This window comes from Naegleria fowleri, assembly GCF_008403515.1.
Source record: "Naegleria fowleri strain ATCC 30894 chromosome Unknown tig16, whole genome shotgun sequence".
Taxonomy (NCBI): Eukaryota; Heterolobosea; class Eutetramitea; order Acrasida; family Naegleriidae; genus Naegleria; species Naegleria fowleri.
The window spans coordinates 796,245-820,214 of NW_025407948.1; the positions used below are offsets into that span (position 1 = coordinate 796,245).

Here is a 23,970-nt window from a genome sequence, read left to right on the forward strand (position 1 = left end):
AGCTGCAGAATTTTTTTTGGTTGAAATCGTTAAAAAAATTTCTCTCTCTTCATCTTCAACTTTAGTGTTTTGTTTGAACCCTCGTCATGTTGAGACTCTTTTCGAAGAAGTAGGGAACAATGGATAGCGAGTACGAGGAGATTCTTCTAATTATTGTTCAACACCTCCTTCTTTTGGTTGATTATTCCTTCTAATCCGGAATAGATCATCATCATCGAGGCTTATGATATAATTTCATTTCATCATAAAAAAAATGAGTGCTAAAGGGGAGCAGGAAGAATCTCTCCTTCCATCCCAACCTCAACAACAAGTACAGCCACAACTCCTATCATCAACAACCAACCAAGTGTCCGCGTTACATTCGCCATCCATCATTGTCAATTCTGAAGGAATGAATGTTTCGGATCATCATTCAGGGCAACAACAGATAAGTTCTGGCTCTAGAGTAGCGCCGATCGTTGGAACTAGTTCATCATCATCATCGTCACCACCATCAACACTAATGATAGGACCACCATCATCACTAGTACAAGAACAACAATCGACAAGTATGGACGCTCACAATACAACACCCAATCCGTCATTGGATGCTTCACAATCTGTACGGACTATTTCTTCATCGAGTCCAAACGATAACCAACATCATTCGGATACGAATCCGAAAAACGCTTCGTCCATGTCATTTCTTGCGAAACATTTAAAGAGCTTTTCAAATAATGACATCATTCACTTTTTGAAGAAGTTACCCCGTCATAGTCATGACCCAGATCGATCTCACCAAAGTAATACTAATACAACTTTGCAATCTAAATCAAATTCAACAACATCTACGGATGTGGCAGTCAATCCCAACAACAATTTACATGACGATGTTCACGCTTTGAAAAAGAATATTATTTCTGATGGGCATCTTTCAATTTCAAGCAGTTTACTCCAAAAGTCATCAAATCTGTCAAATACCTCTCAGTCAACTCCAGAAAAAGATCAACAATCAAAAACAAGGACAATGGATGATTTTCTTAAAAATGTTGGAACAAAAACAAGTACGAGCACAATCAATACGCCCACTTCAAATATTTATTCATCTTCATCAGAAGACGAAGGAGGAGCCTATAAAGAGAGTAAAATAAGAAAAAGACGTAGCTCCTCGTCCCGCATGACCTCTCCCAGCACATTACAAACAGGAGAAGTGAAAATCAAAAAAATAGGTTTAAAGACCCTCTATAATATGATGGTTCTTCAGCCTAGTATTACTGACAAGGTCCTCCCACTTTTATTGATTGATGTTCGATCCTCTGAAAAAGATTTTATAATTTCTCCTCTTTCTCAAACTTCACCAAGCCACCACCCCAAAGCTTCTTCTTCTTCTTCTCATGGATTAACTATTTCAGAAATGAGTAATATTTTGTCGTCCCAAATTGAGAGCGAAATACCACGACCAAAGCATGCTTCATCCTCCTCTGAACAGCTTCATAACAGTTATGTAAATTTGTCCATCCCATCTGACTCTTCAGATGTAAATAATAATGCAGGTTTCCTTCCCACCACATCAACCACAACTCGCCCAAGAACGTTAAGTAATTCATCTGCAGTGCCCATGTTAAATTTGCATTCCATGCACGGCGTTAATAGTCACAGCCAAGAGAGTTTAGCAAGCCCGAAAACTCTTCATCAATTAAGCCCTAGATCTTCCTCTCTAGGACTTTCTCAACACATCCAATGGTCAATTCATTTTTATTTACCAGATTACATTATTGAACATATTCCTGTGGATGAAGTGAACAAAGACAACGTGTTGAGTATTATTCACATGATAGAATCAACCAATACATGTATCGATAAGGAACTATACAGAACAAGATTTGCATGGAGAAAAATGTCGAATGTTGTAGTTATTGGAGGCTCTGCAAGAGACGAAACGCGTGTCAAATGGCTATTGCGAGTTTTACAATTAGAAGGAAAATCGTACAATCTGTATACATTACACAGCCCTTTAAATTATGGCCACTTTGAGGCAAAATATCCATTTTCAATTACCTCATTCGATTTTGTAGAGTTTTTGTTACCAAGTCACATTTATAAGAATATTTATTTATCCGGTTATAGAGTAATTTCACAAGAGCGAGCAATCGAAGTTTTATTGCCAAGGAGAATTGTCATTAGAAACATTTTAAACTGTGCAAAAGAGTGCAAGTGTGTCATTCCTGATAAGCTCATTTGCAACCCCAATGACCCGTTAGAAAAATCACCACAAAAGTTTTCATATTTACATATTAGACTAGATGATCATGATCCTGTGTTTTGTTATTTTACAGCTGAGCAAATGAAAGAGAGCGTCATGTTCATCAATAGAGCAGTTAAAAACAATGAGAATATTTTAGTTCATTGTCAAGAAGGCAGAAGTCGCTCCGTGACAGTGATTACACTATTTCTCATGATATGTGTTGGATGGAGAGTTAATCATACACTCGATTTTATCAAAACTCACAGACCAAACATGAGTGTACATTCTACCTATGTGAGGCAATTACGAGCCATTGAAGAATACTTATTGGACAAGATTGAGAAAATCAAATACGACAACAGTGATGAATCCATTTTTGATATTGAGGGAATTGTAAAAGTCGAAAGTGGACAACACATTAGTGAAAGTGACAGTGAGCAACCGACATTACCGACTGGTCCAACCTTGAAATCACAAAGTTCCATGAGTTCAATGCTTGAATATTCTTCCACCGATGATTCGACAAATCCAAATCATTCCAATCTTTCATCTCCTGGAGGAGGAAATCGAAAATCCAGTCGAAAACTGTGTGAAAAGTTGAATGTGACTCTCCTTTACGCTCGATTGAGTAAATCCACCTCCACTCCACAACAGCAACAGGATTCTCCCACCACAGTCATGGAGTCTCCAGAATTTTGCTCCGATGAAGAACTCCTCGAACAATTACTCGATGAAATTGGAGAGAATGTTGTGAATCCATTCATTAAGGATTTATTAGAGACATCTTCGACTGTCGTCACAACCAGCGCTACCACCATCTCTCCTTCAAAGAATTCATCACAGCAATAATAACACTTACAATAGGATCACTCCATCCTCTTTGAATTGCTCTATTTCCAGTTGTTGATTCCATCATCATCTTCACAACAAACAATTCAAGTCACATGACTCCAACTGGAAATTCAGTAATTGAGTGCATTCACCCAAGTCTGTTCATCTCCTCTTTTATCGAATGTCATAATCAGTCACCATCATCAACCCAACAACAACAACCACCAAACTTGAAAAAATGACGTTTTCCTCCTTCTCCTCAACAAGAAGAAGAGGAGGATGCTTGTTCTTCCTTTCATCGTCATCTTCATCATCATCCTCTCTCCCAAAAACAATCCCCTACCGATTAAGATCGTCCTCGTCAATGTCCTCCTCCATCATCATCGCCATGTCCAATTATTATTTATTTTGTGTTCTTGTATTCATGAGTCTCCTTGTCATTCTCTCCAACCACTCGAATTTTGTAGAATCACTCACCTTTTCCAAACGCTTTCTTGGAAATAACTGCACCACACAGACCTACCTCCGTGATTGTGGTGAAGAATTAATTTGCGATCCTCTCATCGGAAAATGTACTTTTTGTACCAATACGACTCAATGTTCGAATATATTTGGATCAATGAATCAATGTAGAAGATCAATTTTTGGAAATGATTTTGCAAGTTATCAGAATAGTTTTGTCACACCACAAGGTTCCACGGTTCAAGCAGGTATTTGCTATCACAAGGATTTATTTCCAAGATTTTCCTATTTGGATGCCATTTCGACAGTTTTTTCCTTTTTGGGGAGTGTGTTGGCTTCGGTGGCAGGAATTGGAGGTGGTGGTGTGATTGTACCATTGTTGGAAGCAGCAGGTCAATTTCCACCTCAGTTGGCTGTTCCAATTTCGAAAACAATGATTTTTGGTGCTGGTAAGTTTTTTTGTCAAACTATAATAATTGTGATGGTTGTGATTATTATGGTGGGAAATTTGTTGAATTTCTATCTTTGTGAATTCCTTCTGGAAATTCAAAATGGAAAATACTGAAATATTATTATTATGAAAAAAAACATGAATGACCTGATTGTGAATCATTACCCTTTTTGTATGGTCACACCACACAGCAATTTCCAATTTCATTGCACTTTCAATGAAGAGACATCCTCATGCCGATCGACCTCTCATTAATTACGATGTCACACTTTTATTACAACCCATGTCATTGATTGGCGTGTTAGTTGGTGTTCTTTTTAATACCATGTTTCCTTCATGGCTTATGGTTGCATTGAGTGCTATCATTTTAACAATCATGACTGTTACAACTACGATCCGAGCTGTACAAATGTGGAAAGCAGAATCTGCAGCTCTTAACCATGATCGATTAAATATTCCATCTGATGCTCAATACACTCAAATCGATGAAAGTCCACATTCAGATTCAGAATCAGAGACATTTGACAGACCTAAAAATTCAACACCACAACCTGGAAATAATGTTTTAGAAACATCTCTTCTCGATGAAGATCAATTAGAAAAAATTGAACAAGAAAAAATCGAACAAGAAGAAAAGCAACGATATGCCAGAAAACTCACTAACGAAGAAAAAGGAACTCCTTTCATGAAACTTTTTATACTCGTTTTGTGCTGGATTATTGTGTTTGCTTTGACTATTATGAGAGGTGGACATGGAGCTCCAAGTGTTTTACAAATTCCATATTGTTCTCCATGGTATTGGGTTTTATTTTCACTCATGTTTCCAATTATGATTTTTATTACCATTTTAGTGGCTGTCTATCTATTGAAGAAACATCAGGAACGTCAAGCATTGGTTGGAAGTGGATACAAGTTTGTTCAGGGAGATATTCGATATACCTTGTGGACAGTGAGTGCATATCCATTACTTGCTGGATTTTCTGGAATGTTGGCTGGCTTACTTGGAGTTGGTGGTGGAATGATCAAGGGACCATTGTTGTTGGCCTTGGGTGTGGATCCTTTGGTGGCCTCTGCAACAGCGTCCTTTATGATTTTATTCACAGCTTCGATTTCATCGATTCAGTTTGTCATTTTGGGAACGTTGCCACTCGATTATGGATTGTGGTTCTTTGTGTTTGGTTTGTTGGCTGGAATGGTTGGACAGATTTTGCTGCACTTTGTGTTTGCAAAGAAACGAAAATCATTGGTGGTGTTTTGTGTGGCTTTGATTATTTTCGTTTCAACGTTGTGTATGACTGGTTTTGGAATTTATAATGCGGTGGTGAGACTTCAGAATAACATGTATATGGGTTTCCACTCACCATGTTAAACAAATGATGAAAATATCAATCTTGTGTATCAAAATGTTTAATATTATTATAATTATTTGTCTGACTTTGGTTCAACCTTTACTTTTTCCTCCTGCTCCTTCTTCCAGCCATTGTACAAGGCTTCGATTTTTTCGTATTCACATTTGATTTCCTTATTTTCAGGTTCGAATTGTTGAGCTCGCCGTACGTCAAGAAACGCTCTTTCGTATTCTTCCATCTCCTTGTAAGCCACTGCTCTCTTCAGATATACCTTCATTTGTAGTTTGGGAGTAAGTTTTGGATTGGTTGGAAATTCAGGTTTGGTCTTGTTGTTTGGATTCGTATCAACACCTGTTTCTTCCTCCTTTAAAATTTCAGTCACTCTCTTTTCATCTTCATCAGACAAAACGGAAAGAGCAAGATTACAATCTTTAACACATTTCACATAATCTCCCACCTTGAAATAACATTGGGCTCTGTTTGAATAATAGACAGGATTGGTTTTGTCGAGTTGAATGGCAAGCGTATACGAATGAATTGCAGAAGCATAGTCTTGGTTCAAATAAAAATTGTTGGCAGTGTTTTTGAGCCAATCTCCTTGAAGTTGTGACGTGAGTTCCTTATTGACTTTTTCTAAATCTGCCATTATGTCTTCATCTTCTGGGGCCATTCGAGAGGCCTGTTCATAATCCTTATAAGATCGTTGAAAATCACCCAATTTGAAATAGCATGTTCCTCTTCGAGTGTAGGATTTCAAAATGAGAGAGGCGCTCTGTTTTCGTTCTGTTTCACCAACAGCTTTAGAATGAATGTTTTCTAAAATGTAAGTGCAATCTTCGATACAATTGAAGAATTTGTTCAATTGAAGATGGCAAGCGGCTCGATTTCCGTATGCTCTAAAAAAGAAGGGCTTGAGATTGATCGCGCTCGTGTAACATGAGATTGCTTTTTCAAATCGCCTCTCGAAATATTCAGCATCTCCTTCTTCTTTCAAGAGATCTGCCTTATCTTTTTCCGATGCAACATTGCCAGATAAAATTTTCTCAAGATTCTTAATAATTTTTTGATACTCCAAATTTGACTCTACTTTGTAAGCTAGGTTAGCATCTTCTAATGCTTTTTTGAAATCGCCAATTTCTTGATAACTCTTTGCTCGAGTGATTAATGCGAGGGCTACATATTTATCCTCCACGTTTGTCTCAGTCTTTGCCTCTGTCTGTAAAAATTGTGTGCAATCTTCAATAGCTTTGAGATATTCTTGGCGCTCAAAGTGACATGCAGCTCTCTTTGACAAGCAAGAAATGGCATTCGAATCCATGGTCAAGGCTTCTGTATAAGCGCTAATAGCTGACGAGAAGTTTTGCTTTTTCATAAACTTGTCACCTCTCTCAATAACCCATACCACTGAAATTAGATTAGAATGACTAAAGGTGAATAACTTTCATACTTACCACTATCTTCAAATTCAGCCCTCTTATTCTTTCTCTTCCAAATTTCGAATTTCTTTAAAGTTTCACTATCCTTGTCTTCTCGTGCTGGAGTTCGTAGTGCCCTTGGAGTGAATGAGAGCTTAATTGTTGATGTTTCTGTGCCTCTCACTGGAACATCACATTTTTCGTACTTGTCTGCTTTTGAATCGACAGCTATGTCCTCTTCTTCATTTGTTACATCTTCAATGATTGGTTGTGTCATACGATTCTGTGGCAAAGCGTTTGAGAGATTTTCTTGTGAAAAAGTTTCACTGGTAATATTGACCTCCTCTTTTTTCTTAAATTCTTGCAATTCAGATGCTGCTTGTTCTCGTTCCATTTGTTTTTTACGTTCTATTTCCTCTCTTTTTTGTTTTTCATCTTCCCAATGTTTTTCCAAAAGTCTTTTTTCTTCTTTCAATTTTTCTTTTTTCCTTTCTTCTCGTTCTTGTTCTTCAATTTTTCTTAGTCTTTCAATAGACTCTGCTCTTCGCTTCTCAATCATTTCCTTTGTGACGTTGTTGTCATCAATTATTCTGACTGCTGTCTCCCAACGTTTTCGTTCGGCCTTTCTAAATTGCAACACCAAGTCGTGACCCTCAATTTTGTTCTGGGTTCTTGCCGACGCATCCAATACAATTTCCTCTTTCAAGTCCAACTCTAGAAAGTGATGAGGAGGACAATTCACTTTCACATAACAATCGGCAACAGTGACACTCATCTGACTCCGAGTGGCACCCTTCAAATGAATTCGGAACACCACAAGCTCATCCGTTTCATCAAAACTGTAGGGTAATGTAATTGGCATTTTGTTGTTTTTGACAGAATTTAGATATGAGCAAGTTTCCGAGAATGATCAATCCAATGATGATGATGATGGCAATGACACAAGGTGTGTTGTATGTTGTGGTGGTGTTTTTTTTTTGTAGTTTGAACCTTTGTGTTTTCCCGCCAATCTAGGTCAGGCGGAGCTCAAATACAATAGAAAAAAAAAGTTGTACAGTGATCTATCGTCATCCTCGAGACCAGTGAAATTTTCTACTCTCTCTGTTGTGGATCCAAATTTTAGAATATTCATTCTGAACACTCAGAAGAAAGGGCATAAAGAGGCGCTTCTTACTCGATTTGTATTTTGTTGAGCCGAAGGTATTGTTGGGAAACTTTTCAAATCCGAAGTGGAGCAAAAAGGTTGATGAGGAGTGAAACAATACCATGCCCACCTCAAACTCGGATACATCATCGGACGCAGTTGCTTGTGATTTGGATGAGTTAATGGTCGAGATTGAGGAGATTATTGAAAGACCTTCGAGTCACCCATCCCCTCCTCAAAGAGCAGTGACAAGTAAAATTGAGGAGATTCCACGAAATGTGTCATCTTCGCCAATTATGGGGTCTGCCACTCATCCACAAAGAAATAGCAAGAATAATTTGTATGCTAATTTGAATAATCATGTAAATTATCCACCCGCCCAACCTCAAACACTCACAAGTGCTGCTTCATTCAAGAGACCACATCATTTGAATCAGTTTGTTCAACATTCTCCGACAAATAGAAAAATTAATGATCATCATGAGTTAGACAAGATTATGAACGAGTTATTAGAAGAGCCAATATCTCCTCTGGTGAAGAAAAAGAATTCATTTTCCAAAGTTAATGCATTTCAGGTCCTTTCTCCGAGTAATGGTGGAACTCATCAAAACTCAGCACAAAAGATCAGCTCCTCTGCAATAACGACTCATAATAATATTGGACATTTCCACACAACCTCACATCACGACACTAGTAGCGGTATTGCGTCAACACCAAGAAAATGTTCAGCTGCCTTCATTGGAAATAGCTCAGATGGTTTAGGTATCAATACGTACATGTCTTTTAAAAGATGTGATGACTTGCGATGCATGAAATGTGATTTCAAAGTCATCATCTTTGATGGTAAGAAGTGGAAATCTGATGTGAACTATCTGTTTTTCAGAAATAACTATCCAGATACTGTTAAAAAAGGGTTTGAAGAAAAGGACTTTCCAGATTATTCGAGCTACTGTTGTCAATGCACCTGGATATCTGTGAATGAGAGAATGAATTTGAAAAACATACCATCAATTCACTGGTATTGTGGAGGCCACAAGTAACAAAAATCTTAATAGTGATCTAATTGTTTGAAACTAAGAATTATTGTGAACCCTTACGAGTTGCAGAATCATGAGAGTAGAGAGAACCACAAATGAAAGAGGACGATTCGATGATCTTTAATCTGCCCATTGGAAAAATTTTGAACAATCACCTTCTTTGTTGGAGCATTTGTAGAAATGTCTTCCTTGATTGTCTCCGGCCTTCTTACACACAAGCTTGATGGCAAGCTGTCCACAATGAGGGCAATTTACCTTATCGTTACTTCCACTTTGGTTTGAATTGCGTTGAGAGGTTTGCTCCCGTGCTTCTGATCGTTTGTGAGATGAGTAGGCGTTGCTTGGTGATGTCCCTGAATTGGTGCTAGATGGATATCCAGAGGGTGATGTGTTAAAGTCCCTACCAGTTCTTTTTCCAAGCATTTTATCGAGGGTAATTTGGTTAGCCGTACTCGATGGGCTTTTTCTTTTTTTCTCAAGGTAGTATGCATAGTTGTTGTTTGAGGAGAGGTTCGAGTGGACTGAAAGGAAGCTACCGTTCTGGACCTTCCTGTATTAATGTTGTTGCTGTTACTATGAATGGCTACAGAACCAGATTCATTATTTGAATCAGTCTGATTAAGAGCACTAAGGCTAATACTGAAAATCTCATTAAAATCAGTGTCACAAAAAATACAAGTGACATGTTCCGATTGAATATGAGAAGGAAGAAATGTACCATCTCTGGAAATTTTGAACTTGGTTTTGAATACAGATTCCAATCTTGTACTACAATTTAGACACTTATCCGAGGTTACTTCAACACTTGTTATGGACTTGGGCATCCAAATAGCAGTTCTACATGAAGGGAACCCCTTACATCCAATGTAGAAATTGCCTTCTTTTCCTTGTTTGACAACCATATTCTTGGAGCATTTGGGACATTTTCTTACAAATGCCTCTTGCTTCTTGGAGTATTTACATTCCTGAAAGGTACAGCTAAAGCATCTAAATCCATTTGCATGGGTTTCTGCCCCTGCATTCTCTAAATCTGGCGGGTTGTTAAAGCAGTTAGGGCATATTTTGTAATTAGTGTTCTTCTGGGTGGTGACGTCCAATACCTGGAAGTTACATATTGGACATTGATCTGAAATGCTCTCATATTCGCACTTGCTTGGCAAATTATAGGCCTCTTTGCAGTTTTTGCAAAATAAAAAGCGATGCCCGTCTTGCTCTTTCAAATCCATGCTGTTTCCACAGCCACACATTGAGAAGGATCTCACCAAGACCTTACTTTGTCCTGACTCTCCAATAGGTTTGAAATGTTGTTGAACAGCCTTGTCCAACAAATGGGCAGATTTACAAATTTGCATAAACACATGCTTGTACATTGCCAAGCTTTGATTAATAACGGCATCCTTTGTGATTTGTCCTTGACTAATACACATCATATCTTTTTCCATTTTAGCTCTCAGATTGGGTGTTGACAGTTCATAGCCAATAAGGTCATAGCCCTGCAGAAGTGCTATTCCTAAATTAGTTGCTTCAAATCTATTTCCTCTCTTGATCACGTATCCTCTGTCTTGAATTGTTTTGATATGCTGAGCTACTGTAGCATCAGTTCCAATACCATTGGAGTCCATGGCCGAAATGAGATCCGATTCAGAAAGATGTGGAGGTGGTCTTGTTTCCCCTTCATCCATCAGAAGTGAAGTTGGAACGAATTGTTGATTTTGTTGAAACACTGGAATGCTCTTGTCGGACCATTTGTCATATTTCCAAATTTCGAGATAATTCTTTTGTTCAACCATCAGTCCAGAGCAAGTAAACTCTTCATTAGCAATGACAATGTGAACCTTCGTTTCTGAACCCAACGCATCTTGAGAGCAACAAGCGAGAAAATGTCTTGATATTAATTCGTATAAATCTTGCTCTTTCTGATCATTCGTCTGACAAGATCCTTTGAGAGGGTGAATAGGAGGGTGAGCCTTGTCATCCTGTTTGCCACTGGTTGGCTTTCGATAGCCTCCATTCAATAAGTCCGAGGCATACTGTCCCCAAACTGGATTTGTAGAGTGTTCTTGAATTAGATTTTTCAAATCGTCATCTGAAAACTGATTATAGTTATTTGTCTCTGTTCTGGGATAACTGATGAAACCCTTATTGTACAAGGACTCTGCCACTTTCATCGTGTCGTGCGAACTCATGCGCAATTTTTGAGATGCTAATTTTTGGAGTTCAATGGTGTTGAGAGGAACAGGTCGTTGTTTGGTTCTTCGTTTTTTGTCAACTCGTGTAACTGTTGCTGTTGGATTTTCAACGCACAACTCGTACAGTACAAGACAGGTCAGATGGTCAAATAATCGTCCTCGTTTCCACAAAAATTGGGCTTTTCCCTCTTCGCCCATGTCATGAGAGCAATTTAACGTCCAAAATTTTTCACTTTCGAAATTCTTAATGAGCAAATCTCTCTTTACAACAAATCCAAGAGTTGGAAATTGACATGGTCCATAACTAATGACATCTCCAGGTAATCCGTGAAACTTTTTTTGAAGCCTCATTGATTGAAATCGAGTAAAACTTGCACCAATTCTCAAATCCAACTCTTGTCGAGCATCCACTGCCATGCTATCCAAAACGTTTGGTCTTTCCAAATTTCTAATTGCTCTGTTAATTGCTGCTGGAGTAAATTCTGAAAACCTAGCTCTTAAAATTGTGTTGTTTTCAATAGAGAGCGTTCTATTGACTCGTTTACAAACTTCAATGACCTCGAATGCAATATTTTCTCCTTCTCTATCGCAATCGAGCCATAAAATTAATTTACTTGCATTTCTGGCTTCGTTTTCAAGGTTCTTTTCAATTTCAGCATTTTTTTCTGGAACAGTACGTATCACTGGTGTTGAAACATCCATCAAAACAATCGGATCACATGAAGCCCATGATCGGAATTTGCCTTCAAAATCCAACTCCATCAAATGGCCCAACACCGATGTAATGCACATGGTTACTACTTGTCCGTTCATTCTATATTCAAACTCAAATACTTTGTTAAACTTTGATTTTCCTTCTCTCCTCTTGAAATTGTTTCCACTCAAAATTGTTGCAATCTGTTTGGCTGCTTCCGGCTTTTCAGCCACGCCCAGCACTTTAGGCTTTGGAGTCATTTTTTTAACTTGAAAAATATATAAATGTTCGCCCAAAAACTGGAAGTACCCTTTTGTCATTTACAAACACCTATCTTCAAAGAGAAATTTCTTGTTCTCAACAAATATAATCAAGGTTGTGAAGATGAATGTAAATAAAACAGAGCTTCCAATCCTTGTGCTGTGATGGTAGTCAGAGATGGCAGAAGCAAGATGCGCCCAAAAAAGCACATTATTGTAAAGTCCTAAAAAAATAATGCTTCGTGGATCTGCTGCTACCGCCTATCGTTTCCTCTCTGAAGTTGTTTCCCTCAACAAAAACTACTTTCCAAAGTTTTTGTTCCCATCGGCTGTTGTGGATAGTGTAGAGGCTCCAACGAGAGTTCCTGAGAAGAGAGGTGAATTCAACGTGTATGAAGCGTAAGTAGATGGTATTGTGGCGTGGAGGATTTGAATGACAAAATGTTGGTGGGATATCTTACTATCGGATGAATAATGTTTGAAAATTGATGATGATGATGATAATTTGTAAAAACATGGATGGTTGAATCTTTTGGATGATGGAATATATATTTAAATTGTGGTACTTCTTGAATGTTTGTTTCCAACAATAACAACAATACGTGTCGGACATAATTTCATTGAATTTTGTTGGATTAACAACTTTTATTCTTCATCACTACAACAATCATTATAACAACAACAACAACTATTGCCATCCAACGCGGTGTTACTTTTCACTACACACCATGATGATCATATCTATCATCTTTTTCGGCGTGAAAAACCAACAAAACTCCTTCACTCTCTTCCTCTAATTCTTTCAATCAACACCACCACACCATAATAACAGCTACCCAGTTCAAAATCCATGGACCAAGTATACAGAAATTCCATACGCTGACCTCTCAATCTGGGAAAAGGTTGACCGTTTCATCACATTCCAATACAGAAAGTCAATGCGTTACGAAACCTTTGGTTTATTATATGATGATATTCTCAATGATGAAGATCCAGTTGTCATTGAAGCCATCAACAGATTGCCAGAGGAAGTTCGTCGTGCCCGTGAAAAGCGTATTGCTCGTGCTTTCGACTTGTCTGTGAATCAAAAACGTCTTCCAAAAGAACAATGGACAAAGCCTGAAGATGATGTGGCATACTTGCGTCCATACGTTATGTGGGTTCGTGCAGAAATGGAGGAATATGATGCTGAAACCTTGAAGAAGAACGATTTCATTCCATTCTTCAATGTCAGTGCCGAAGACTATGAAACTGGAAAGGTCTTCAAAAAGAGATTTATTGAATAAATAACTAGTCGGAATAGAGTAGGGATGTATGAAACAACAAACACTTTTGGATTATGATTTCGAAACACAATAAAACAAGAAAATTCTTAATTTTCTTCTTAAACCACTCGAGCAATGTGGGGGCATTTGGGTTGTATCAAGGTTATTCCAAGTGTTTTCCAAATAATCGAGTTTTGTTTGTTGTTTCGTAGGGCAGACATTGGAGAGCTCAATAGCTTTCTCATAGGTCGGTCACTCTCCGAATCGATAATGCAAAACGTCCTCTCTCTTAAAGATACATGGCTCCATTCTCTTCAAATGTTTTCAACATAAAGTTATCTTGATTACAAATGAAACCTCTCTTCTCGTTGAGTTTTAAAAACTTGGTTCCAACCTTCATAAAGTGCTTGGCTCGATCTTTCAGAATGGACTTGACAATTGGCTTTGGAATGTTACCTTTCAGGTCCATATAAAACATTTGAGAATATTGAGTTGTTTTTTCATCAATTTCCTTATAGGCCCATCCACCAAATGAGAAAGCTCTCACCACATTCTTTTCTGGCTTTTTCGCCTTCTCAGAGAGACAACTCTTCTTTCCCATAAAGTAAGTATTCGTGGAGAGATCATAAATTCCACTCGATGACACAATAAAATCTCGATTACTGAAAGGCCACACCAATTTGTAAATTTCCTGAGTGAGTGAAGTGGCCAACAGAATGGAAGTGGCATTCGAGTGGTTGTTGTTCAAAGCACTCGACGTTGATGACACGATCGTCATAGGTGAGTCGGTCGTAGGCGAGGAAGGAATGTTGTTTTGAGGAGATATTTGTGGACTATTGGAAGGTGACGACGACGATGTCATACATTGGATCGATCCAATGGCTGAATTTGAAATCTTCTTTTCATAGTACGCCAATTGTTCAATTCGACTCAATTCTCCATCGTATTGATATCTATATTCTTGTTCGAAAAATGTATTCATGACTTGTTTGGCACTGTATGGAAATGTGACATCGAATTTGAAAAAGCTCAATCCGACAGATTCTCCCATGTCATAGGTTCGTTTTGACATGTAGCATTTGTGATGGTCACTGCTGCCAATGACTTCCCATTCTGAAGGATCGTAATTTGAAAATTGTTTCTTGATGAAACGAAAATCATGGAGTGTGAAATTTTCACATTTCATGGTTTCAGATAAGGATTCCACAAATTGAAGCAAACTGTCACTTTTCAAACTTCCAATTTCGTAGAGTATTTGAAGTGGTTGTTTTTTGAGAAAGTTTTTAAAATGATCACTTGCAAGGAATGTTGAAAAATGATTTTCCTTCAATTGCAGTAACACTAAGGATTCTACTTCATCAAATAAATTCTTTGGACAAGTGACAGTTGATCCATGAGAAGGTAAAGAAGAAGTTGACACTTCGACATTGGTCACTGCTGAGGAACCATTCGTGAAAGAGATCGAACTACCACTACTTGTCGAATCCAAACTATTTCTTACACCTCCACTACCACTACTATTACTCCTCGAAGATCGAGTATTTTTGACAGTTGGCAGTTGAACCTCTACTTCCTCTAAAGAACCACTATTTGAAGGAGCCTGTCCTGGAGTTGGACTATTTGGGTTCACCACCTTATATACTCGCATTTTAATATCATTTCGTAAATTAAGCTGTGAATTCGAAGAATCGGCGATAAATTTTTCGTACATTTTCGTTGCCAATTGTAATCGTTTGCGTTCGTGTTTAATCTTTCTGTATTCATTCACACTCTGAAGAAACTCACTGCATTCACTGTTCATGGTATTCGAGAGATAGGTTGTGAAGCACGCAAACGTTTCTGGATGATCGAAAATTGCTTCGAAATGAATATCGAATTGAGAAATGTCATCTTGGACGATCAGTCGTTTCTTATCGTTGAAGGAAGAAACCATTGTGGATTTGAAAGAATTCTAATATATCTAGGAGAGAAAATGTTGCGTAAGAGATGTGTGTTTCGTAAGAGAGAGAATGTGCAAATGTGAAAAGTTTACACAAGATGATGATAACAAAAGACCAAATTGCCGGTGATGAGTGTTTCGAGGAAAAGGCAAAAAGCAAACGTTTTTGTGAGACAATTTTTGGGAAGATCACGCACCACTGACAATCTGACAGCTTGACCAAAGATATCACGAGTCGAGTTCGAGGCAACAACCAACGCAAACGTTGAGAGTGTCAAAAGTATATTCTAATATTGTTGTTGTTGAAGTTGTTGTTGTTGTTTTAACGGAACACAGCAAAATTCAATGCCGAGATGAGGATGTTTTTTTCAACTGGTTGTTGTTGTTGAATTGGATGCAAGGATAGGTCCACCAGATAAACATGATGCCATGTTCCATTTCTGCATGCATCTCCTTGTTGGACTTTTGATCCTTATTCAGTTTCTCCACACACACACACATACGTGAAAAAGGATGAAAAAATTTGATTCAATATATGTTGCGAAGTGGGTTGTTGTTCGAAAGTGACGTTGAAGAGTGGCCAATGGCAATAATGGGTGTGGTTGTCATTGATTGGGAGTGTCGAACATTCGTTGTTAGATGCAAAACACCAAAGAGATTTCCACTTGCCAATTTTGGACATGATGGACATTTGATGTCGGTGAAAGTTTTATCCTTCTTCATCCATTATTGATCCATTCTGCTCATTTCAGCAGAATCTTTTCCAAAAAGTGCAATGTATTCTTGAATATCCATTTGTTGAATGAATGATTGAATAATATAAATTAAAGAACCTAAAAGTTCAACCACTCACTCCTCCAGAAATGACGATCTGATGTGCAAACATGTTGTTGAGAAAAAGCAGAGCTCTGTGAACAACAATTTGCATCCATTGGATGAAAGTTTTATCCAAATTTAGAGAAGTTGATCCTGAGAAATTCGCTTTTCTTTGTGCTTTGATTTTTTCAAACTCTTGCAAGAACACATTGAAATACATGAAGGAGGTTGTGGATTATTGGGATATCTACATGAATGCAAATTTTGAAAACAATTTGTCTCGAGTTTACAATTTTTTATTCATAAAAATTAAAAAAAAATGAAACTTGAAGATATTGAGAGTCTATCGGAGGGAGATTTTGTGTTTTGCCGAAAGGAAGATGTCGGGATTTATTTTAGATCCAAGGTAGAGTATGTGAATGATGAATCTTTATGATGGAATATCTAGTCATATATTGATCATGATGATGTTTGAAACTCGAATATTATTTTGGTATTTTTGTGTGTGGTTGTAAATTGTATATGATGATACGATGAATGGAATGAATAATATTTTTGTTGTTTGATTGGAATTTTATGATGATTGGAATTAATGGAACGTTGATGATCAATGGATGGAATATTTCATCATGACTTAACATTCTCTTATTCCGTAATGAATTATTTACAGATTGGAAGTGTGGACCTTGAAAATAAGACTCTGCATCTTCATTATTATCACATGTCTCAAGAGGAAGATTTGAGCTTTGAGGAAGCTGAACGACGACTTTTGAAATTTTCAAAAAGTAATGAAATTCAATTGTTTAATGATAAAAAATTAGGAATGAAATCTGGAAATATTCGACTGAAACTTGAGAAATTGGAAACAACTGGAAAGCCATATAATACCAATGATAAGGATGATGAAGATGCAGAGGATTATAAGAAAGTTACAAGTTTTGAAAAGGACAAGCAAGGAAGTAATAACGAAACTGGAAAAAGAAAAAGAGAAGAGAGTGGTTCAGAGAGCCATGATACTGTACAGACTGCATCGTCTTCAGAAAATTCTTTGTTATCACCAGAATCTACAATGTTGAAATTACCTCAATTTATTCGCCAAGAATTGTACAAGGATTACACTCAAGTGAAAATTGAAAAGAAGCTTCACAAATTGGATAAGGAGAAAACAGTGGCTCTTATTGTTGAAGGTTATTTAAAGGAATTGGAAGAACAAGACGTTCCAGAGACAGAGTATGATATTTGTAAATGTGTCATGGACGGCATTGTGAAATATTTTGATTGTTATTGTGAAACTTTTCTGTTGTATCCTGAGGAGGAGCGACAATTTGACGAGGAACAAACGAAACGAAAATCCAAGAAGACCACCTCCAAGAAGAACGATGAGGACACAATTCCTGCCTCAACGATCTATGGATTGCATCACTTACTGAGATTGTTCACGATTTTGCCCAAGCTGCTTTCTCGAATGCCAGAGGGCATGACACTTCGGCAATCAACCAAGTCTCTCATTTACCAGAAATTGGAAGGTTTTTTTGGTTATTTGGAATTATTTATGCAAAATGTACAATAATTATTGGGGGGTTATTTTGAGTATATATTATAGTGCAATAGAATGTGTGTACACGTTCAGTACACGCTATTAATCGAATTTGATTCAATTCTTGGGCCGATTCACGCTATTAATATGATCAAAATTTCATGTCACTCCTGTTTAAACTTGTTGATTGTTGCCTCCAGAAAGACCGACTCTTACAGCTCCGCTAATAGCCGTGGCCGCACCTTGTTGTACCAAGCCAGTACCGTATTCCTTGATCTTATTCAAAGAACCCTTGAGAGCTCTAAAGACCTTAACACCCAAAATAAAAATGACAATAAAATCAACCATCATTGCAAACCAAATAACAGCCATCACCAAGTTACACACAAATGCTGGAATACTGCCTGTTGTACCAGTTGGGAAATAATAAATAGCAGTGATAATACCACTGCAACCATAAGTCAAATATCCAGCACAACCAAAAGCACAAAACAAAATTGCAACAGCATAACCAATAAAGAATAAAATAAATCTAGGAACAGCTCCAATTTCCATGGCCTTATACAATGGCCAATAAGAGAGGAAAAAGTGTGCAGGAATGACAACAAAGAACATGGCAGTGGAGATGACCAAGTATTGGACAATGGTCATTGTTGAGACCTCTTTCGAAAGTCCTGCAGCTGGATAGAAGGCAGTAATGTATGCAGTGAAAGCATTCAACAACATGACGACACAAAGGATCATCCATGAAATGTAGCCCATATATGCAATTTTTCTTCGTAAGAACTCGGATGGTATTTCACCAATACTATGATATACGATAGGATAACAACGTGGCCAATTCTTCTTGACAGGTAGATGCTCCAAATTTTGAACTTCTCGTTCTCTTTTTTCCAACTCAGCCTCTCTACGAGCAAGTTCCATTGCTTTGAGTCTGAGAGCTTCATTGTCCATACCTTGGTCAACAGAAATTTCAGCAGGTTGATTCAAAACTGGTGGAGCATAGGCACTGTTGAATGTTCCCGCGTTGTCTTGCTGCTGTAGTTGTTGTTGTTGTTGTGATTGTATATGGTTGACAATTAGGTCGTCATCGTTTGAAGACGATCATCACATAATAACAATTATTCGGTCAAGAAGTGGTAATGTTCAAAAAAGATTCGGTTCGGTGGTTGGCAATGATGAAGATTGGAATGTGTATTTATATTTATCTCCTCGCATTACTTTTGTATCAAATGATGAAAACACTTACTGGTTGATAATCATAATCGTATGGATCCACATCGGTAGATGAATACGGATTAGTTCCTCCGTTGAAAGACATGGCTTGATTTTATATTTTTAGGTATTAGTAATAATAGTAGTCACTAACAATCAACGTGCTGTTGCTATTGTTGTTGTTGTTATTATTGTTCTATCAGCTGATGATGATGATGAACAAAATCTTCGTAAATTTTTGAGAGAGCAAATTTACGAGAGAGCCGAAAATAGGTTTCACTATATTTTTTTAAAGAATTTCCAATTCGCTAAACATTGGAAGGCAAATGGAGACTTTGTTTGGGTTCATGTCCATTCTTTGGAAAGAACCAAACGATCCACCTGCATCCGAATCGATAAGAGGCTCTACTACTCCTGGGACATTACAAACAACTGTGACAGTCTCGATCAACACTCTTCACAAAGAGAATTTCAAGGAGGAGAGTCCAATTCCTTTCAAAATTAAGATGGAAGGTTCTGCTGGCTGCTTTTGAGATAAATGGAGACTACAGTTTATTCTTCCTTCTCAATTTCTTCGAGTTCAATAATGATGGGTGAATCGGTGAGTTTGTATTTGTTGTCAGTGTCGTCAATCTTGAAGCAGGACACACGAATGTTCTTTTGGGCAATGCAGGTGGAGTCCGCCTTATACCAATGTGTCACTTTGAATTTTGCGTTTGTACCAAACACAACCTTTTGAGCAACCTTAGTACCAGATTTCTTGGATTTGATTAAGAATAAGGTTCCTTGTTTCGGAATGTTCCAATTCAAATTTGAGACAACAAATCTGTTCCAACAAATGGTGGATCCAGGCATGAATTTAGTTCTGTCCACTTTGGATTCATAAATGAATGATTCTCCTTCAAATTTAGGTGTTTCATCAAAGTTGAAAGATTGAGGAGCTGAATTGTAAATGTTGATGGCAGAGGTATCTCCAGAAATGAGGTACAAAATAGCCCAAGTTCTTGGAGGAATGGGAGACCCACTTGCCACATGACCAATAATTTGTCTCTTGATGTGAAAGATTTCATTTTGGAAAACATTCTTTCCTCCAACCCATTTAGGATGATCATAAATTTTTAGAGGTTCAACTACGGTGATCTCTTGAGTCATAGAGGAAGGTTCAAAAAATTCATCAATATGAGGAGTCACAATCTGTAAATCTCCTCGTTGAGGTGGTTTCCCAATGAGTGTAACTAATTGCTTATCCCTGCCTGTTACCAATGAAAGTCGATTCATAATTTCAGAGTTGGGAGATCCAGGAATGATAATTTTCATCATACCTCCAACAACTTTTGCCCAATCTCGAGCTGTCATACCAAAAGAATCCTTAATTGAAGCTTCTGCTCCCAACTCGACAAAAGCTTTAGCAGCATTCACATTTCCATAAATGACTGCTTCAATGAGTGCACATCCGGCGGTTAAACCTCTCAAATTTGTAATCTCTCCTGGTTGCAAAAATCCGGGTAAAACACCATAATTTCTCAGGAGGTCAATAAATTTCGATTCCAATAATCCATAGTCTCCATGAGCAATCTTCACAAGGAAAGGATACAATGGTTCCACAAGAATATCTGGATTAATGTCTTGGCAGTAAGCTCCAGGCATATTTCCTGCATTGTCAAGAGCGAACATGTTAGCATTTCTTGAAATGAATAATTTAACAACCTCTAAATTACCTCGAAGCATAGCTACATGAAGAGGTGTCATACCTGCCAAATCTTGAGCTTCAATATCAGCACCCAAATCAAGCAAAACCTTTGCAGCGTTCACACATCCATAGAGAGCTGTCAAGTGAAGAGGATTAGAGTATGGAATGATTTGATTGTCAGGTCGAGTTCTACATTTCACAGAAGCACCATAACGATGAAGAGTTAAAATACATTCAGCTCTATCTTGTTCAGCAGCAGAAAACAAGGCGTTAAATCCATCAATTTTGGCACAATATTGCAAATCTTCTTCGGTAGCCTTGGACAAGAATAATTCCAAAATTTCTGCTTGTCCAGTTCTGCAAGCAATAATCAATGGATTGTCTCCATTATTATTTGGGGTGTTCACGTGAGCTCCATAATTCATTAAAATTTCAGCAATCTCGAAAGTACCGCGCTGAGCACAAGAAATCAGTGGAACAACGCCATCGTTGTTTTGTGTGTTGGGGTCAGACCCAGCCTCCAATAATGTTTCAACGACATCAATTCTATTATTACAGCAAGCAGTCCAGAGTGCATTATTGCCGTTGACATTTCTCCAATCCATATCGGCTCCATGTTCCAATAACACCTTGACATAATCTAATTTCCCTGAAGAAGCTGCCACAAATAACAATGATTCATAATTTCCTTCGTATCCAACAATGTCGTTGACATTGAGCGTTTTGGCGAGAGTTTTGAAAATTCCAAGTTGTCCATAGTCCATCGCCAAATACATGTGATAAACATCAGGGATAATTCCAGATTGAACGCATTTTTCAAAGAGCTCTACATTTCCTTTACGGACGGCCATATCTAAAAGTTCAGTGGAGGCAGAAGCAGACTCTCTCTGATCAATCCAATCATAACATTTGCCATCCACAAAGTTACGAATATCGCTTGAAATCCTACACACTCCCCTATCTAAGAGTATCGAAGCAGTTCTAAAGAAATGTCTATCAAACACATAGTTCATTAGTTGATCATTCGAAGCAGCTGTTGGAGCCCGTTGGTCCAGTAAGAACGTCACACAACGATCATATCCCATCATGATAGCTAAGTCCAACGGCGTAAGATTGTCCTTATTGGTGATTGAAAGGTCAGAACCTTGAGAGACCAGTATCTTTACAGCCTCAAGATGTCCCTTCATACAAGCGAGATGTAATGGTGTGTTGCCATCACGATCCTTCTCATTAATGATTGATAGGCAATTCTCTTGAATTAAGTAGTTTGCAAATTCACTACTCTTGAGTTGAACGACAGCAGTATGTACTTTGGAATATTGTTTTTTACCGTGGGCATAATGGATTTTCTTAATGTTGTACTTGGAGATTTGACCGTTTCCTCCCGCAAGAGCGTTTTTGAATTTTGGTGGTTGCACAATTCTATTACGTTCTTTCTTTTTCTTGAATTCTGGTTCAGGCGTTTGTTTCACAGAAAACATGCTAGAAAACTTTAAATCGTTCAAAACATTCGTGTTCACAACTTGACCTAGCTTAATTTTCTGCAATTCAGCCTCAATAACTGTCAATTTGTCACCCAATAATTGATCAATTCCCTTCAAAGATGCAGTGCATCGAATCAATAATTCGCAATGAAATGCAAACAATGCTTCTCCGTATTGTTTCTTGTCAACTCCGGCCAAATAGAGAGCCTGAGCAGCAAGTTGATCGACATGATGACTGGCCAATTTTTGGAGAGATCTTAATCTCAATCGTTGAGGGCATATCGTTTGAAAAATATATATTTGGATTGGATCTCTTCCAGAGACTCTTAATTGAGCTTGAATTGTTTTGTCTGATTCTGGAACACAAGTAATGTACCGAGTGATGGATCCATGACCTGACTTGTTCACTGGAATATTCACCAAGAATGTATTTCCTGGCTTGGAGTCACTTCCATAAAGAGTGAACAACCCCTCAGATAAGGTAATTTCAGCAGAGATGGTACTGGAGGAACTCACAGTATCGAATATCGAAGTTAATTTTCCACAAATAACGTCATCATTATCGTCATAGTTTGCATAACGATAAGCTCCTTCCAAAGTACCAACTTTTCTCATTGCATCCAATAATTCCAAATTATGATTGCTTCCAAAACCAACTGTATGAACGACATAGTCACCTCTGTACACTTTATCCAACTCTCTACGAAGATATTCAATACCATCTTGAAGTCCGACACAGGACTGATCTTGACCATCTGTCAAGAAGGCAATCACTACATGTCCAAAAGGTAGCTCCTCAGCCACAGTTCCCTGATTGTGACTTTCTCTTTTAATGATTGAGCATGCAGTGGAGAATGCACTCGCGAAATCAGTTCCTCCTCCCGTAAATGCCTTCTCAATTCGAGCAACAATTTGATTCAAACTTCCGCTCATGTCAATTTCTTTGGCACTACTTTCATAGGCCACCATCCGACAAATCACGGCTGGATTTTCAAAACTCTGATGAGCAATATGTTTCAAAGAGGCACACACTTGTTCCCAAGGCCGACCTTGCATGGATCCTGAGACATCGGCCAATACAATGAAAAGTGTGGGTTTAGGATTGAGAGTGGAATCATTGACTGTGATTTTGAGCTCGGCCACTCCAATATCATGATCATCGTTGTCCAACAAGTGTTCGGCCTCAGCAGAAAACTTGGCTTGTGGTTCATCATGATTCGAGGCAGCTGCTGTTGTACTCGTGTTCTTCTCTTGCAAGACCATCTCCACAAGAGAGGCTAAATTCACGTTTTTAGGAGCCTCTTGTACATTGAAATGGTCCAAATCGGCTCTGCAACAAGGACAAGCCTTGTGATTTCCACTAACTGAGTGAGGTGAGAATTGTCCAAAGTAGACTCTCAGAGATTCACGTGAAAAGGCTCTCCCACAGCACGGCACGACGATCGGATCTTGGAGTAATTCTCTCGAGATGGGACAAGTCAAATCTTCATGGTCTTCCGAGAGCATGATGTTGTTGATGAAAATGAATGAATGGAAGAATGGAAGAACTCGAGAAGGAATCGATCGGTTTTTGAATTAGTTCTCAAAGTTCGCAAGTTCATCCGAGAAGAAACCAATTTTTGTTTGTGAGATGTATGGTATCAATTTGACGTTCAATTTGAGAAAAAGTGTTGTTGAAATTTAAAGTGTTCTCGTTATGCATTCCGGAATGCAGGTGCATTTAGGTGAACCAGGATAAGGAATTTCGGAAAACGCACGTTTTGGTTTAAGGAGTTGAGAAATATTTTCTTGAATGACCATCGACTCTCAAGTTATTTTGAAATTAACATGAGCGGATTGATTTGACTCACTCAAGCACTCTCAAAGTCGACAATGCACTACTCGTAAGGTTTGAAGAGGATGGTTGCTGGGTGTTAATGCCACAGATGAGACATTGGCCTTTTCACAAGAATCTTCAAATACTCTGTT

The 23,970-nt window shown here is 38.1% G+C and overlaps 10 protein-coding genes across 10 annotated transcripts; 5 read left to right on the forward strand and 5 right to left on the reverse strand.

Moving 5' to 3' along the window:
* Positions 1 to 253: 253 nt before the first annotated feature.
* FDP41_013003 (uncharacterized protein) lies at positions 254 to 3,073 on the forward strand (the record flags this gene model as incomplete). The annotated part of the gene is made up of 1 exon (XM_044703586.1): positions 254 to 3,073. The coding sequence occupies one exon, from the start codon at positions 254 to 256 to the stop codon at positions 3,071 to 3,073; it is 2,820 nt and encodes a 939-aa protein (XP_044565928.1).
* Positions 3,074 to 3,293: 220 nt separating this feature from the next.
* FDP41_013004 (uncharacterized protein) lies at positions 3,294 to 5,337 on the forward strand (the record flags this gene model as incomplete). Its single annotated transcript, XM_044703587.1, has 2 exons — positions 3,294 to 3,966; positions 4,160 to 5,337. 2 exons carry the CDS (start codon positions 3,294 to 3,296, stop codon positions 5,335 to 5,337), a joined length of 1,851 nt encoding a protein of 616 aa, XP_044565929.1.
* Positions 5,338 to 5,390: 53 nt separating this feature from the next.
* Positions 5,391 to 7,594, reverse strand: FDP41_013005 (uncharacterized protein; the record flags this gene model as incomplete). The annotated part of the gene is made up of 2 exons (XM_044703588.1): positions 5,391 to 6,721; positions 6,769 to 7,594. 2 exons carry the CDS (start codon positions 7,592 to 7,594, stop codon positions 5,391 to 5,393), a joined length of 2,157 nt encoding a protein of 718 aa, XP_044565930.1.
* A 404-nt stretch (positions 7,595 to 7,998) lies between these two features.
* Positions 7,999 to 8,916, forward strand: FDP41_013006 (uncharacterized protein; the record flags this gene model as incomplete). Its single annotated transcript, XM_044703589.1, has 1 exon — positions 7,999 to 8,916. One exon carries the CDS (start codon positions 7,999 to 8,001, stop codon positions 8,914 to 8,916), a length of 918 nt encoding a protein of 305 aa, XP_044565931.1.
* Positions 8,917 to 9,164: 248 nt separating this feature from the next.
* On the reverse strand, positions 9,165 to 12,056 carry FDP41_013007 (uncharacterized protein; the record flags this gene model as incomplete). Its single annotated transcript, XM_044703590.1, has 1 exon — positions 9,165 to 12,056. The coding sequence occupies one exon, from the start codon at positions 12,054 to 12,056 to the stop codon at positions 9,165 to 9,167; it is 2,892 nt and encodes a 963-aa protein (XP_044565932.1).
* A 235-nt stretch (positions 12,057 to 12,291) lies between these two features.
* On the forward strand, positions 12,292 to 13,342 carry FDP41_013008 (uncharacterized protein; the record flags this gene model as incomplete). Its single annotated transcript, XM_044703591.1, has 2 exons — positions 12,292 to 12,455; positions 12,889 to 13,342. 2 exons carry the CDS (start codon positions 12,292 to 12,294, stop codon positions 13,340 to 13,342), a joined length of 618 nt encoding a protein of 205 aa, XP_044565933.1.
* A 268-nt stretch (positions 13,343 to 13,610) lies between these two features.
* FDP41_013009 (uncharacterized protein) lies at positions 13,611 to 15,254 on the reverse strand (the record flags this gene model as incomplete). Its single annotated transcript, XM_044703592.1, has 1 exon — positions 13,611 to 15,254. The coding sequence occupies one exon, from the start codon at positions 15,252 to 15,254 to the stop codon at positions 13,611 to 13,613; it is 1,644 nt and encodes a 547-aa protein (XP_044565934.1).
* Positions 15,255 to 16,395: 1,141 nt separating this feature from the next.
* On the forward strand, positions 16,396 to 17,646 carry FDP41_013010 (uncharacterized protein; the record flags this gene model as incomplete). The annotated part of the gene is made up of 2 exons (XM_044703594.1): positions 16,396 to 16,482; positions 16,747 to 17,646. 2 exons carry the CDS (start codon positions 16,396 to 16,398, stop codon positions 17,644 to 17,646), a joined length of 987 nt encoding a protein of 328 aa, XP_044565935.1.
* Positions 17,647 to 17,787: 141 nt separating this feature from the next.
* On the reverse strand, positions 17,788 to 18,934 carry FDP41_013011 (uncharacterized protein; the record flags this gene model as incomplete). The annotated part of the gene is made up of 2 exons (XM_044703595.1): positions 17,788 to 18,651; positions 18,863 to 18,934. The coding sequence occupies 2 exons, from the start codon at positions 18,932 to 18,934 to the stop codon at positions 17,788 to 17,790; spliced, it is 936 nt and encodes a 311-aa protein (XP_044565936.1).
* A 446-nt stretch (positions 18,935 to 19,380) lies between these two features.
* On the reverse strand, positions 19,381 to 23,508 carry FDP41_013012 (uncharacterized protein; the record flags this gene model as incomplete). The annotated part of the gene is made up of 1 exon (XM_044703596.1): positions 19,381 to 23,508. One exon carries the CDS (start codon positions 23,506 to 23,508, stop codon positions 19,381 to 19,383), a length of 4,128 nt encoding a protein of 1,375 aa, XP_044565937.1.
* Positions 23,509 to 23,970: the final 462 nt, after the last annotated feature.